The following is a 17,183-nucleotide window of genomic DNA, read 5'->3' on the forward strand; positions in this document are numbered from 1 at the left end:
ATCTCAACAGCTGGGCTCTGATTACAGTCACCCACTTGTCTGTACAGATCGGCAAACAACTGAGATTATTGGAGAAAAAGTCTTGACACTTGTGTTAAAATCATTAGACAAATCATTTTAGGGTTTTTTTTATACTAACCTCATCCACTTGGTCTGAACAGGAGCAAATGGCATTGCCACCTTCTTCTACCCAAAAAAATGCATTCACCCCCTCCCATCTGGCATCCCTCCCAGGAATATCAAAACAAAAAACCAAAACCTGAAACCAATCAATCTAAAATGTGTTAATTAAAAAAAAACACTCTAAGCTTATTTTCATTCTGAAAAGGAGTAGTGACAGACTCCATAAAGGCCATTAGGGACTAATGCTATTGATTTCCCATAGAAGGTGCTTAGATACTAGCATGATGGGTGGCAGTATAAACCCTTAAGGAGGTGTCTAAATGGGGGGGTTAGTCCTCAATAACTCAAGTTAGTCCAGCGTGAAAATGTCTGCATATACATAACGCAATTCTTCACAACGCATGAATGCCACATTTATCACAAGCTCTGGAATTCTCTTTCAAAGTGTATTGTTTGATGCAAATCGAGTTAGTTAGGTCCATTGTTTGTCTACATGCAATGCTGCGATGCACTGTATTAGCAGTCCTCCAACTTCTATCCCATACTGCTTTGCAGGTGTCCAGTACTGACCTGTTTGTTTACCTGTGTGCCCTCCACTGCTCTGGGGTCAAGTTGACCAGATGTCCCTTCCTGCATTTGAAAACTGGCACAGACCCAGAAGTTTCCCATTTGCTCCTGGATTGACTATAGCAGCACTGCTGCAGTGCTATTCCAGAAACCTTGCAACATGCCTCGTGGAGTGCTGAGACCCTAGATCTCCTAGCCATCTGGGGAGAAGTGTTGGTGCAGCAATCTCGGGGCAAGTCACTGGAATAAAGATCTTTTGTGGCTGTGGCTAAGAAGATGTCTGCAAAGGGTTACAACTGGATGCCTACCAATGCTGAGCAAACAGCTCGGGTATTTACACTAAAACCAAGGTTAGACATTCTATACCTTGGGGGAGCATCCTGGAACTCCTATAGTCCTCATTTTTATATAATCGTGATCTTACCTTACAAGGCATGCTTTATATGTATCAGGGGAAAGGTTATGATCTGCTGAAAGTCGTTTCTCTATCCATATGTGTATATCATTAATGCATATGAAGTTATGAGAATTATGTTGTATGGTGGTCACTAATACTTGCTGTATGTTGGGGAATCAGCCAGACACTAGTTCCCCAGAGGCAACAGCAAGGAAAGTAGCCAACACGTGAGTGCGGTGTCAATTAACCCATCAACAACCATTGTCCAGCAAGGGAGCTACAATGCAATGACTCACCTGCATGAGGCCACAGCAGGGGAATTGCTCAACCTTGCCAGGAGCCTCAGCAATGCACCCAGACAAGCCTGGACTTGTGTTTTCCAAGCACAGGGACTGAGGGTATAAAACAAACACAGTGGCCACATGTTTGCAAGCCCATGCCACGGAGGGCACATACTCATCTACCTATTTTTCTTTCCCTTCCTGCCCCTGTCTGCCCAGTGAACCACCCTCTACCCCACTCCCCAACCCTGTTTGTTTGCTCAAAATGGCAGCCAGCAGCATAGTGCAGCCACAACCTCTACCCCACCTCCCCTCCTCTCCCACAGCATAGTTTAATAATGAAAACGTGATAATGAAAAAATCTGGGAAATTCAACTGTTTGAGACAGTGGTTACAGGAAAAGAAGTTCATTTAGTATTCTCAGTTTACGTGAAGTAGACGTGGGCATTGCATAGTCATACAGGCACTAAGACTACAGCTCCCTTAGCGATAGCAACACTCTTAACGGCTTTTCACAGATGTGCAAAAAGAAAGACTGGAAACAGTGAATGCTTCAGTCAATAAGTGCAAAACCCTCTCCATTTTTCTCTGCACTTTCATCATGTCTGCAGGAGAGATAAAGCAAAATCTGAGACTGAGAAATTGCTGGTTATGAAGGATAGCTGCATGAACATTCTTCCCAGTATAACTCGCAATTTCCTTCCACTCCTGCAGCACTTCTGGACGGGGGGCGGGGGTGGACTGTAATGGGGTGTACTGACAGGAGGAAGGAGAGTCTCTCTGTTTACAAGCAAGCAGCTTGCTCACAACCCATTATGATATGGGGCACTGCAGGTTGGGGTACTGCAGGTTGGTACACTCCCACTGCAGCTCTGGAGCTAATTCAACGCATATTTGAAAAAATATCACCTTTGTCATCCTGAAATTCTCTTGTCGCTGTTTGTCTTCCTAGGTCTGCAGAGCAATCCTTTCCCACCAATCAATGCTGTTTTCCCAAGCCCAGAAACAGCACTGTACCATGTGAAACTGCCCCAGGAACTGCTCTTATAGTAGCAGTTGCTTGGTATTACCCCCTTCTTCATCATCCTTGTCCTACTTCCCACCACTGAAGCTGTTGCTGCTGGAGGATCTGCTGCTGCTACCACATCATCTGCTTGGTGGTGTGGTGGGTGAAGTCCAAAACTTAAGCCACCTGACTTTGAGAGCTGAAATACACCCCAAGCAGCCTCTGTGTATTTTTGGTTGCCAGCATAGTGGTGTGAAACATTGTTGGGTCCATGCTGGCAATTAGAAAATGGTGCTAGCATGCCCAGAAAGAGGAAGCATGGGACAGAGAGTGTGGAATCATGGGATTTTTAAAATTTGACCCTAAATCCCATAATGCCACTGGCTTCTTTCTGCCTTGCTTCCTCTATATGTATCCCACAATGTGCAGTGAGAAAAATCCCAGCATGCACACAGCTCAGCAGCAAAGCAAAGGATCAGGGGATATCCTCTAAGAGACTCATGCCACATACTTAGTATGCAGCAGATCCCCACCGTGTGCACACCGTAATGTGAACTGAAGTGGGTACACCTGTTCTGTAGGCAAGCTATTCGTGTTACTTGCTTATTGTGTGTTACATAAAGCTTGTCAAATAGCTGCAGATTAAATCCCCTGTGTAGGCAAACCCTAAAATAGAAACAGAACTGTTCTGTCCAGGAAATGGGAAATTTCTCTGAGATCTCTTTGGCAGAAAGAAAGGATTGGGAGCAGTGGTGATATAAGAACAGCCATATTGGGTCTTCCGACAGTGGCCAATGCCAGGTGCTTCAGAGGGAATGAACAGAACAGGTAATCATCAAATGATCCATCCCCTGTTGCCCATTCCCAGCTTATGGCAAACAAAGGCTAGGGACACCATCACTAATAGCCGTTGATGGACCTATCCTCCATGAACTTATCTAGTTCTTTTTTTAACCTCTTATAGACTTGGTCTTCAAAGAGTTCCATAGGTTGACTGTGCGTTGTGTGAAGAAATACTTCCTTTTGTTTGTTTTAAACCTGCTGCCTATTAATTTCATTTGGTGAGCTTTAGTTCTTGTGTTATGAGAAGACGTAAATAACACTTCCTTATTTACTTTCTCCACACCAGTCATTATTCTACAGATCGGTGTTTCCCAAACTTGGGATGCCGCTTGTGTAGGGAAAGCCCCTGGCAGGCCGGGACGGTTTGTTTACCTGCCATGTCCACAGGTCCAGCCAATCACGGCTCCCACTGGCTGCGGTTCGCTGCTCCAAGCCAATGGGAGCTGCTGGAAGCGGCGCAGGCTGAGGGACGTACTGGCCACCGCTTCCTGCCACCCCCAATTTCTCCCTTTGATCCCAAACAGAAAGTGGCCTACCCTCCTTTCCTAATATTGACTGTATAATCGGGGCATAGAAATGGGATAATTACAGGCAGAATATGCAATGGAAAACTTGATACTCACAAGTGACATGCAGACCTGTTTGAATGTAACTCAGGAATAAAAAAGTACACCACGTAGACACTACAATGGTGGGGACACACACGTTCCTGGATCAATAAGAGGAGGTTGTTCTTGGGGCTGGAAGTGCATAATTAATTGCTGAAGCGGGGGAAAGGCTGAGGTGGGATGCAGAATTAATTAAATAGAATCTGAGTTTGAAGAGAAGCTGTGAATTCTCTGTGCCATCAGGCAGTGTTTTAGACACAACTTCTATGATTTGATCTCAGCTGGGTCTTGTAGCGAGAGCTCCTACAACAGGGGCCAAAATCCCCTTGTTCGATACCAGTGATACTCAGACTGCGGCTCACAAGTGGAAAGTGGTTCTTTAATGTGTCTCCTTTGGTTCTTTGCAGCACGTGATATTAAAACACTGTGTGATTTAATTACAGTAGAACCTCAGCATTATGAACACCAGAGTTACAAACTGACCGGTCAACCACACACCTCTTTTGGAACCAGAAGTACGTAATCAGGCAGCAGAGATTAAATAAAAAAGCAAATACTGTACAACACAGTATTGTGTTAATGTAAACTACTAAAAAATAAAGGGCAAACCTAAAAAAAGAGTTGACAAAGTAGGGAAACTGTTTCTGTGCTTGTTTCATTTAAATTAAGATGGTTAAAATCATCATTTTTCTTCTGCATAGTAAAGTTTCAAAGCTGTAGTAAGTCAATATTTGGTTGTAAACTTTTGAAAGAATGACTGTAACATTTTGTTCAAAGTTACAAAGATTTCAGAGCTACAACCAACCTCCATTCCCAAGGTATTCGTCCCTCTGAGGTTCTACAGTATTAACCAATCAAGTTATCAGCTTGTACTGTTATTAACTTATTTGCTGTGAATATAATATATAAACTAAATATTTCCCCGAGCATGCTGTTTTTAAATATGAATAGTAGATGAAACAATGAATTCACACTACTGAGGTCTGAGTATCACTGTTCTATACATTTGGGAGAATGGGCAGCTCTGAAATTGTTGCACACACTGGGGGTGGGCAGGAGGAATCCAAACATCAAATGATAGTCCAAACGCATGATATAATATATTTTTAAATCTCCTGATTTTTGGGGGGGGGGTCTGACTCATGATTTTGAACTTTTAAGGTTGGCAATACTGTGGTTACGCCCTCGGCCCTCCTATGTTGGGCTCACTGCACAGCCAATGTTGCTATTCAGTGAATGAAATAGTGGCCTCTAGTGACTAACAGGGTACCTGCTGGCACTTGAAAAATTTTGACTGTAGCTGATCATATCACTAAGCTACATTTAGAAATGCCCCAAAATAGGAGCGCTTGGGATAATATCACAGGTACTGGCATCATAGAATCATAGGACGGGAAGGGACCTTGCGAGGTCATCTAGTCCAGTCCCCTACACTCATGGAAGGACTACATATTATCTAGACCATTCCTGACAGGTGTTAGTCTAACCTGATCTTAAAAATCCCCAATGATGGGGATTCCACAACCTCCCTAGGCAATTTATTCCAGTGCTTAACCACCCTGACAGTTAGGAAGTTTCTCCTAATGTCCAACCTAACCCTCGTTGCTGCAATTTAAGACCATTGCTTCGTGTCCTATCCTCAAAGGTTAAGAAGAACAATTCTTCTCTCCCCACCTCGTAACAACCTTTTATGTATTTGAAAACTGTTATCATGTCTCCTCTCAATCGTTTCTTTTCCAGACTAAGCAAACCCAATTTTTTTCAATCTTCCCTCATAGGTCATGTTTCCTAGACCTTTAATCATTTTTTTTGTTGCTCTTCTCCAGGCTTTCTCCAATTTGTCCACATCTTTCCTTAAATGTGGTGCCCAGAACTGGACACAATACTCCAGTTGAGGCCTAATCAGCCTGGAGTAGAGCGGAAGAATTACTTCTAGTGTCTTGCTTACAACAGTCCTGCTAATACATCCCAGAATGATGTTCACTTTTTTGCAACGGTGTTGCATTGTTGACTCATATTTAGCTTGTGGTCCACTATGACCCCCAGAGCCCTTTCCGCAGTACTCCTTCCTAGGCAGTCATTTCCCGTTTACTGAAGTATTAACTTAAATCTCGTCTGTCTCTACCATTGCTTCACTGGAGATCTTTACCTAGAATTCTCCCAAGCTTCCTAAGACAGATTTAAAGAACAGAACCTATATTTAACAAATTACAACACAAAAGATCCAAATGAGAAAGCCGTTTCAGCACTCATCCAGATCTGGTCTTGAGAGATGGGCTTTGTTTGGTGCTTTAGTCTAGATTATCAAATCCCAAAGGTGTAGCCTTCTTTTCAGTTAGTTCAGGATTTATTCACAACAGCATTTGCTGGGAGGGATAGCTCAGTGGTTTGAGCATTGGCCTGCTACACTCAGGGTTGTGAGTTCAATCCTTGAGGGGGCTACTTAGGGATCTGGGGCAAAAATTGGTCCTGCTAGTGAAGGCAGAGGGCTAGACTTGATGACCTTTCAAGGTCCCTTCCAGTTCTAGGAGATTGGTATATCTCCAATTATTACCTCCTGTCACTAAAATTGTGATGGGAGTGCCATTGCTATCAGAGTCACATAGTAATTAAGCTGGGTTTGGAATGATGCTGACATTTCTTTTGTGCTTAGTATCTTGATCCCTGTAGGATCTTAGAGTACACATTTTATGTCCACTAACAACAGCTGGTGATGTCAATAGTTTACCTCATTCATTTTTTTCAGAACTGATCTCCTGGTTTTCTTAAACTTGGACGAGCTTTGTTCTGCATTCTAAACATCCCTCTGTTTTTGGGTCTGGTGCTATCTTGTGTTATCTCTGCCATTTTAGATATGTACAAGTGGCATATTATTGCACTTTGATGAAGTCCCCGGGTGTGTGAAGATCCCTGAATTTTCTACAGGAGGCACAACACATTTCCAAGCACATCTGACTTTCCCAAGAGCTATTTCCCTCCCGTGTACATGAAATGTCCCCCCAATATATAGGCGACACAAGGTGGTTGAAGTAATACTTTTTAGTGGAACAACTTCTGTTGGTGAAAGAGACAAGCTTTCAAGCTTCACAGACCTCTTCCTCAGGTCTGAGAACCTCCCAATATATAGACAGGAGTTGGGTTTAAAATCATGGAGAGTTCTTTATAGCAAATAATAAGTGAAGCTATGACAAAATCGTGCTCTTGCTCATCTCTCTTCCTCTAAACAAGATTTCCTACTTCCAAAACTGACAAGATCTCCCACATGGAATAAGAGAACAAGTAAAGCCATGGCTTTACAGGGCTATGAGGAAGCGTCATTCCTGAGTGGCACCTAAAAATTAAGTGCTGAAAGTTAGAATATGCCAGATATAAAGTTGCCTGTGCAATCTTAATTTGGTCTCCTTCTGTATACACATTATGACGCAGTCTTTAATTCCATTATAACATGCTTTTCCTTCAGGACCCCTGCCTCATGCAGTGCACAGCAGGGACTCACACAGAAGCAGAATTAAAGAATTAAATCTGGAATTTTCCAACTTTGGAGTGCTTGAATTTACAACCTAATTTTTAACATAGTTTTTATATGTAATATGATTTGAGCACTGTCTTTACTCTAGCTTTTTTTGTTTTCTGATATAAAATAGATATTGTATGTTGCAGGCTTTTACAGCTGTATTTGCTACTTGTATGGGGGAACTTGAAACAGGAAAACAATAAACTATTATATTATTAGTTTATTCTATTTTCCCAGGTCTTTGTGCAGATTGCTCGTAGCCTTATGTTGGTGAGGAGAAGGGAGAAAACAAGGAGCCATTCCTGAGCTTTTCATCATGACTTTTTGCAAAGACACGAATGTCATCATTGTATTTCAGCACATTATTCAGAGGACTCATTATTTGTCTCCAAATATCTTGCAATGTTTCTGCAGCCAACAGTATTCCAAATGACAAATGTTGATAGATCCAGAGGCCAACGTGAGTAGAACATGTGGTGATGTAGCTAGGGTGTGGTTCTCAGATGGTAACTCTTAACATTGTCCAGTTTTGAGAAGAATGCAGCTCCATTATAGTCATATTAATATACTGCCCAGAGTGGGTCTAATATGGCATTCTCATTGAATTGCAACATTCGGCCAATGCATGGCATACTGTAGCTTTCATTTGTCTTCTGGGGATTACTTCTTTTGGAGATATTAATGGGAAAGTTCTTTCTCTTTCTGACCTTCCCAGTTATCTTAATTTCTTCTCAGTTACATTTTCTGACATGAAAGCGAATGCCCAGGTATTCTTGATTTAGAGATCTGATGTATCTCTATGTAAATGAACCTGGAAATCCTTTGTTTTACCAAAGCCATAAAATAGAGTCTTGTCCTCTAATAGTCTACAAATATTGTATTTTATTGTTATCAGAATTTTGGCCAATCGTATTTACAACATTTTTTATTTTAGTGTATAAGCAAATCAATATACATGTGATCCTCGAATGACACAGAACTCATTGCTTCTGTGGCCACTGCACCCCTTTGTCACTGTTTTGTTGAATGAACCCTCAAACGTAGCGGTTTCTAATTTCCATAGGATAAAATCATTCTCTTTGTTGGCACTAATTTAGTCTTGTTCAGAGCAGAGAGCGGTTATGCTTTTGCATATTATTTAACATTAAAAGACCAACAAAATGAGCCCGTGGTTGCACCTAGACACGTCCCTTGTTCAGCTCTGGGAGAAAGGGATTCTGCGAGTTGCTGCTACTGTCACATGACAATTCCCGGTTCCTTAGCGTTACCACTGTCACGTGACAAGGGTTTGTGCTGCTGCAGCTGAGACTGATGTGTGCTGTGCTGCGGCTGCCTCATTTCTCCCAGGAGCCCGAGCACGCTGGCTGCTGTTCACTCTCTTCTCTTCCTGTTTTGCATGGTAAGATTTTTCTGTTCCAAGCAAGGTGGGGGACAGTTTCACTAGCTTCCTTCGGAGCTGAAGGCTCCAGGTAACCGAGAGAACTTGGGGAACGTGACTGTAAAACTACCCCTTCCACGCCTATGTCTGCTCCATGTGTGACTGTACGTCCCAGGTCTGCTGACTTTACTGGCACACGCAGGTTCTTGGTCCTGTTAGTACTTGCGGGAGCCAATCCAGGTACGGGAGAGCCAATGCACCCGGAAATGGGAGTCACCAAATCTCCCAGCAGAGTGGGAGGAGCTAGAAAGGAAGCGGGACTGAAAGAGATAGGAAAAATAATGAGAGGTGACGAGCTCCCAGTGCTTCCCAGTCCTGTTACTGCAGCATCACTGAGCAGATTGAGAGGAGCAAGAGTAAAAAGGCAGTGCCCTATCTCTGCCTAGTAACCATGCTGCAAAGGAAATGTACTGTTCTTAGGGACATTGTCAGGGAAACGCCCCACAGTGTAGCGTTTTATTCTGCTCCTCTACAGAAATTTGTTCAGTCTGTTAAAGGGAGGTAACACAAATGTCTTGGTTCATTTAGTCCCGGGGAAGATGCTGGGTCTGCACTGTAGTAAAGGGACCAAGCGGTTTTCAATGTCAGAGTTTAGAATATCTGCACCCAAGGAAAGCCTGAGACTTTAGCTTTAAAATGGACCAAAACCCTTTATCACCCTGACAGGTTGTAGAATAGCTTCCTGTGTGTCACTCCAGATCACCTGTTATATTAATTTAGATGGGATATATGTGCTAAGATAACCCAGTCTCTAAACAGTAAGAAGGTCTGAGGTTTGGTATACAGAGACCTCAGCCTGCTTAGTACAATGGCAAATGCACCATTTTAACCTTTTATTAAAGATACAGAAAAGGAAAACCAGTTCAAGTGTTGAAATGTAAAGTTTTAAGTAAGGCTTTCATTTTAACATTTCTTCTTCCCTTTCTCTCTAGCTGGAGAGAGCTTTAGTAGCAAAAACCCCCTTGTTTGACAGTCTCTTAGATAGTATCAAAGATGCTAATAACTATCCTTTGGGGAAAAGACAAGAAGTTAATTGAGGCGGGCTAGAGCTATTGAGTTAAAGACCCATCCCATTTCATCTCAGGTAGTATTTTGGATTCAGCTAGAGCTGGTAGGGAGGGTGATGTCATTTGGATCCCTCTTGCTGGCCTGGTCTGGTCAGGACATCTCTTGGGATGACAAAAAACCCAGCCCCCAAAAGGGGGCGTGGCAGCCATGGTGGTGAAGCTTGCTTCAGTAGTCGCTCTCTGTTCTTCTATCTATTCTAGTCCTCCCAAAGTCTCTTTCTTTAAGGACCAAAAAAGGGAGTGATGCCAGTGATGTGAGGAAGCAGCCATGTGTTTAACGTAGGCAGAGCGGGGCCTTTAAGGTGAAAGGGAAGGGGCCCTCTGCAAAGACATTGTGCAGGAGAATGACCAGATTTTGCTATCAGTGATGAAGGATTTGTTTGTCCATATTTAGTAGGAGCTTTGTGGTCTCTGGTGTTCTCAGGGTGACTTCAGCTCTGGGTTCTTCTCTGGTTCCCGGAAGGCGGAAACATTCTACACAATATCTTCAAGCAGCCCAAAAATAACTGAGTAATTTGTGTTTGAATTTGTCTCTCCTTTTCTTTCTTTCTTTCTTTCCACTCTCATTTTGCATTCTCTCCCTCTCTGCTTATTTCCTTCTCTCTCAATCCCCCTTGCCTTCCCTGAATCATGCTTTCTCCTCCCCTTTCCCCTCTTCTCTTGTAATATTTTACTCCCATTCTTCATCTTTTAATACTCTCTTCACCTCCCCACCAACAGTTTCTTTGCCTTCATCACTCAGTCCAGTTTCTCATTCATACCCCCCAAAATTGCCACTCTTAGGTCATGATCCCTCCATCCCAGTCTACCCCATACAAATAATACATCAGCCATGCTGTCACATACAGACCTAGCCACTTACACACCAGTCATCCTGCCATTCTGCCCCTCAGGCCCACGTCTCTCACACATTAGTCACCTTTCCATTCAGACCCCCAGTCACACACCAACTTACTTCTTTGGCTAGCAGAATCTCTCCCAGAGGGGCCCTGAGGTCCCATCCACATGGAAGTGGCAGAGAGAGTTTTCCCTGGTCTCCATGGAGGAGTAGAGTAAGAATGAGGAGACCAGAAGTTGGCCTCTCTCCTTCTCCATGTTGAAAGGAAGGGATCTCTGAGTCCTCATTCATTGTCCTGTTCCCCTTGGTGAGGTAGGGGTGAATCCTGGAGGTAGCCATGCTGGACAAATGAGTGAGAGCAGGCAGTGCTAGCACAGAATAGGTCATTGTTCCTTCTCTTAAGCAGCCCAATGGCCTAGATAGGAGGTCACCACCATCAGCAAATGCCTGGCGGCGGCATGCTCCCTGTTGTGTATTCACTCCTGATAGCTCCCAAAGCTTGTGGGCAGAGACTGTATTCTCCTATCTCCTCCCTTTGGGAAAGAGGGTCAGAGATACCGCACCACTGCCAATCTCCCTCTGCCCAGGACTTCCAAGGGGGAAAGAACTGTGACATTGACCTGTCCCTGGTCAGTCACACACATAGAATGGCTGTTCCTCCACCCTTGGGGCTGGTTCTATTCTCTAGCAGGCCCTGGTCTCTAACAGGCTGGGTTAGAGATGTGCAAGTGGCGCAGTAATACTCTGCCATAGTCCCCCACTGTGTGAAGATCTCTGAATCTCCTACAGGGGGCACAACACATTTCACAGCACATCTGACTTTCCCAGGAGCTACAGTAACTCCTCCCTTAAAGTCGTCCCGCTTAACGTTATTTTGTTGTTACATTGCTGATCAATTAGGGAACATACTCATTTAAAGTTGTGCAATGCTCCACTCTTATGTTGTTTGGCTGTCTGCTTTCTCCACAGCTGGCAGCCTCCCTATGTCTCCTGCCCACCGGCAGACCCCGTGGATCAGCGCCTTCCTCCTCCTCCCCCTGCCTCCTGCCTGCGGCAATCAGCTGGCTTGCAGCGTTTTGGAGGCACGAGGGAGGGAGGAGGAGCGAGGACTCGGCAAGCAGGCTCCCCCTCCCTCCCCTGCCTCCCGAACGCAGCAATCAACTGGCTTGCGGTGTTTAGAAGGGAGAGGGGAGCAGCCAGGACACAGCATGCGAAGTAAAGGGGGAAGAGGTAGGTGGGAAGAAGAGGCGGGTCAAGGGTGGGGACTTGGGGGAAGGGGTGGAGTGGGCAGGCCGAGGGTTGAGCCCCCTGCCCCTGGTGCTTGCAGAGTAGGGGAAGCTGCCCTGGAACCTAACCCCTCCCCCCCATTTACATTAATTCTTATGGGGAAATTGGATTCGCTTAACATCGTTTCACTTCAAGTCGTATTTTTCAGGAACATAACTACAACGTTAAGTGAGGAGTTACTGTATTTCCTTTCCATACAGATGAAATGTCCGCTCCAGCAAAGAGAGGGGCAGGGTTTTTTGTAGCAAGATGTGACAAACCCTGATCTTGCTCATTTTTCCTACCCAGAGCAGAATTTCCAATTCAAAACCTGGACATAATCTCCCCCATAGACCGAGAGGAAGAGCCGTAGGTTCCTGATCTCCAGGGCTACGAGGAAAAGGAGATGCTGAGTGGCACCTGTGCAGGTGAGGAATAAGCTAAACTGTCTGGAGAACTGTCAGTGAGTTGAATGAAACTCTGGAATTCCCCCAGAAATGCTGTGAGCTCACACCATTTTGTCCCACTATTGTAACCAATACTCATGTTCTCAAGACAGATATCTCTGAGGGCTTCCCAGCCATACTGATTGACTTCAGGTGGGAGTCTGTGACCTCACTTGTTTTTCCTCTGAGAGTTCAGATGGAATGCGAAAGGTGAATAGGGCCTCTCCCTCTCATTTGCTGAAGAATCTGCTCTCAGTTCATGATTTTAGTCCTGTTTGAAACCTGGAACCCTTCTAGTCCTGACACCCTATTTCAAGCTAGACGGTGAGCGCTCTGGGACAGGGACTCTACTTATTAGTTGTTTGTACAGTGCCTAGGACAGTGGGACCCTGATCCTTGATTGTGTCTCCCGGGAGCTGCGGTCAACTTGATTTCATTTAATTGACTAAATTTAAAAAAATCAATTCTCTCTTTAAACAATATAACTTAATTTATAACATTTTCTATACATTTGTTAATGGTGTTTTTCTGCTCTACTGTATATTCAGAAGGTTCTTTTCAGTAGGCTTGAGAGCAGAACCACTCTTTTACTATCTTATGGGCTACCTGTAAAAACAGTAGGTACCATGTGTTCATATGGAAATATGATATTCCCTTTCTGTTCCCTTTCCCAAGGTTTCCTTTCTCTCCAGTCACTCATCTCTAGATTCTCATTTTATTCTAACAGGTGATGGGATTGTGAGTGAGAATGGGGAGGAGAATCTGCACCAGGACAGTCATGAGTCAGTGGAACCACATGACACATTATCAGGAGCATCCCAAAGGAATATTTCCCAGAGTCCTGAGCAGGGCAAAGCCTGTGAGGGTCAGCATAGATCAGAAAGGCATCAAAGAGCTCCTCCAGGGAAGAGACGAGGTAAATCAACTGCATGTGAAATAGGTTTTAGGAAACTGCCAGACATTATCCACCTGGGAAATCCCAAGATGGAGAAACCAGTAATATGTGATGACTGTGGGAAAAGCTTCCGGCTGAGATCAAACCTCAGACAGCATCAAAGGATTCACACCGGAGAGAAACCCTTTGGATGTGCCGAGTGTGGGGAAAGTTTCCGGCAGCGCTCGCACCTTATTCAGCATAAGACAAAGCACACGGGGGACAGACCCTATGAATGTACCGAGTGTGGGAAAAGCTTCAGTATGAGCTCAAAACTCATTCGGCATCAGATAATCCACACAGGAGAAAAACCCTATAAATGTGGTGAGTGTGGCAAGAGCTTCATTGGGAACTCACAGCTTATCCTGCACCAGAGAGTCCACACAGGTGAGAGACCCTACAAATGTGGTGACTGTGGGAAGAGCTTCAGTGTGAGCTCAGCTCTTACTCAACATCAGAGAACACACACTGGAGAGAAACCTTATGAATGTGCCGAGTGTGGGGAAAGCTTCCGGCAGCGCTCACACCTTATTCAGCATCAGAGAATCCATACAGGTGAGAGACCCTATGAGTGTTCCAAGTGTGGGAAGAGCTTCAGTGTGAGCTCTGCCCTCATTCAGCATCAGAGATTCCACACTGGGGAAAGGCCTTATGAATGTGCCGAATGTGGGAAAAGCTTCACAGTGAGCTCACACCTAATTCAGCACCGGAGAGTCCACACAGGGGAAAAGCCCTATGAATGTGCTGACTGTGGGAAAGGCTTCCTTTGGAGATCAGCCCTTCTTCGACATCAGAGAATCCACACAGGGCAGAAACCCTATGAGTGTACCGAGTGTGGGGAAAGCTTCCGTCAGAGCGCACACCTTATTCAGCATCAGAGAATCCACACTGGGGAGAGACCCTATGAATGTGCCAACTGTGGGAAGGGCTTCACTGTGAGCTCTGCCCTCATTCGACATCAAAGAATCCACATGGGAGGGAAACCCTAAAAATGGGCTGAAAGCTTCATGTCAGATATCCCTCCAGAGTCTCCCAATAGATAGTAGCCAGGCATGTTTCTTGCTTTGAGTCCATAAGGCTCTTCTCTTTTCACAGAGAATGAAAAATGCCTTGTTGAGGATGGTCAAGTTAAACAAAGAGGAAATGTTGGTGCAGGGAGATGAGTCACGTAGGGGCCTGAGGTGTGGAGAGGAATGTATGCTGGGAGCCAGAGCCAGAGACCAGGAGGGGCTGTGGGCAGAGGGAGGATGGAGCATTTGGAGAGAAAAGAGAAGCTGTTAGTATAATTGGAGAGAAGTCCCCCATGAGGACCAGGGCTGGAACTAACAAGGACTGTGCCAGGGGAAAGGACTGGGCCCAGTATCATTGGTTCGCCATGTGGAGAAGCAGGAAGGGGTAGCGATCCGAGGGCTTGATGAGTCTCGGCAGTCTCTCCGTCATATCATGAATCCTAGCTCCAGACAAGCAGCACACCTCTCGGTTTTCCTGGTCAGAATGGCAGATAGATGACTCAGTCCCCCTTATGATCTTGGGATCTTGGTAGGATTTATCAAATGAAGATCTCAATCCCTTTTGTTTCAATGACTGAATTCCCAGATTTTTGGTCATCTGTTATAAATTTCAACTTTGCCAGTATTCCAAGACTATTTCCAAATAGTTTTGGTGGAAGCAGGTGCTATTCCTGTACACAGATGCTCAGATTTCCTCCCAATAAATGCTGCTATACTGTCAATGACAGACAGTATAGAAGTATTGCCTTCAGAGGTGAAAGTAAGCAGGTCCAGTATGGTACGGTTTACTGGCAAGAGCCAGTACACAGCCAACCATACTGGCAGGGGGCAGCTTCCCCAGGCGGGCAATTTAAAAGGGCCCTGGGCTCCCAGCAGTGGCTGGAGCCCCTGGCCCTTTAAATTGCCACCAGAGCCCCAGGGCACCCAGCTGCTGTTGCAGCTACAGCTACCATGGGGCTCCAGCAGTGATTTAAAGGTCCCCTTTTAGTTCTGCCACGCCTGCCCTCATTATGAATAAAATACTGTATGAATGGGACTGACTTCCTCATATATGGAATGTGCTATAAGCTAGGAAACCATGAGTTCTAGTCCCAGCTGTTCTGTTAATATATCTGCATATTTCACAACTGTTTTGAGGAGAGACAACTATTATGTATCTGTTTCATTGTGATGATAACTGAGAGCTTGCACAATGTCACTTCAGGCAGAGATGGGAATAAAAACCAGGTCTCTGTTATGACAGACCCAAATATTTCCACTTTGCCACAATGCCTCTCAGAATGAGCATGCCAAAACTGTGCTTGGCTATCTCTAACCACTAGACTGTAGTTTTCATATATTAATAAATCAAGGCCTGAAGGGACATTATGATCATCTCAGTCTGACTTCTTGCATAACACAGGCCAAAGAACCTCACCTAGTAATCTTTGCATCAAACCTATAACTTGTGTTTGAGCTAGAGCTGATGTTTTAGAAAGAATCTACCATGTCCCTAGGTAAGTTATGCCAATAGTTAATTAACTTCATGTTAAAAAGGTGCACCCTATTTCTAGTCTGAATTTGTCTAGTTTCAGCTTCAGAATGGATCTCATTCTGCCTTTTTCTGACAGATTGTGTGGTGTATTGAAAATTGTGTTAAAATTATAACATATCACTTTAAATTCTCAGGAGTTTTCCTGGTCCTGCTTGCAGGTTAGTAGTGGTTGTGATGTTGCACTCCATATGTTTATGGAAATATGCTTATGAGTGTGAATGTAATATAACTGGAATATGCTTTACACAAAAGGTCTCTTGTAAGGTATCGTTACAAAGCTTATAATCTACTGAGTGTGTTCATCCTATTTGTATGAATGGGTCATTCTTGTATCTGAAGCTAGAAATATGAAGTATTACTCTTAAGTCCTGTTGTAATTATGCAAAGTGTGGGCCACTAATGGTGGTTTGGACTCTTAATGGCTCCCATTAACCAGGACAATTGGTTGTAAATGGCTCTGTTTACTTGTAAGCCTTCCTGTGTTCCCATGAGTCAGGCCGGAAAGAATGGAGGCTTGGAGTCTCACAGGACATGTGACCATGTCACCTGGTATTGGAATCCATCTTAAACCTGGTGTTTTTCCATTTAGAAGGACGGGTGGGGACCCAGAGAGACAAAATATTCACGCCTTGCACCAAAGCCATAAAAGGGGGTGGAACAGAACAAAGAGGGCTGCCAGGCATGAGAAATCTCCTACCTGAGAAATTACCACCTGAGCTGGAACTAACAAGGACTGTGCCAGGGGAAAGGACTGGGCCCAGATTAGAAAGGAGTCTGGTCTGTGAAAGAAGCTTATTGGAACATCTCTGAGGGTGAGATTTACCTGTATTCAATTTCTTAAATGTATCAGGCTTAGATTTGGGTGTTTTGTTTTATTTTGCTTGGTAACTTACTTTGTTCTGTCTGTTATTACTTGAAACCACTTAAATCCTACTTTTTATACTTAATAAAATCACTTTTCAGAGGAGTAGCCGTGTTAGTCTGGATCTGTAAAAGCAGCAAAGAGTCCTGTGGCACCTTATTAGTCTATAAAATCACTTTTGTTTATTAGTAAACCTAGAGTAATTGATTAATACCTAGGAGACCAAATAGCTGTGCATATCTCTCGATCGGTGTTACGGACAATTTATGAGTTTACCCTGTATAAGCTTTATACAGAGTAAAACAGATTTATTTGGGGTTTGGATCTCATTGGGAACTGGGTATCTGTGTAGTGGAGATAGGTAACCTGCTGAGTGGTTTTCGGTTAAAGCCTACAGCTTTGGGGGCATGGTTCAGACCTGAGTCTGTGTTGCAGCAGACTAGTGTGTC

General features: G+C 44.3%; 1 protein-coding gene across 1 annotated transcript in view; it reads left to right on the forward strand.

Moving 5' to 3' along the window:
* Nucleotides 1-16,125, forward strand: part of LOC123343923 (zinc finger protein 239-like) — a 45,177-nt gene extending 29,052 nt beyond the window's left edge. The window contains exon 2 of the mRNA XM_044979495.1: nt 13,122-16,125. Within this exon, the coding sequence (XP_044835430.1) occupies nt 13,122-14,317 (1,196 nt within the window). The 3' untranslated portion in view covers nt 14,318-16,125. The remainder of the gene's footprint in view (nt 1-13,121) is intronic.
* The last annotated feature ends 1,058 nt before the right edge of the window (nt 16,126-17,183 follow it).

This window comes from Mauremys mutica, chromosome 11 (assembly GCF_020497125.1).
Source record: "Mauremys mutica isolate MM-2020 ecotype Southern chromosome 11, ASM2049712v1, whole genome shotgun sequence".
In the NCBI taxonomy this organism is placed as follows: domain Eukaryota; kingdom Metazoa; phylum Chordata; order Testudines; family Geoemydidae; genus Mauremys; species Mauremys mutica.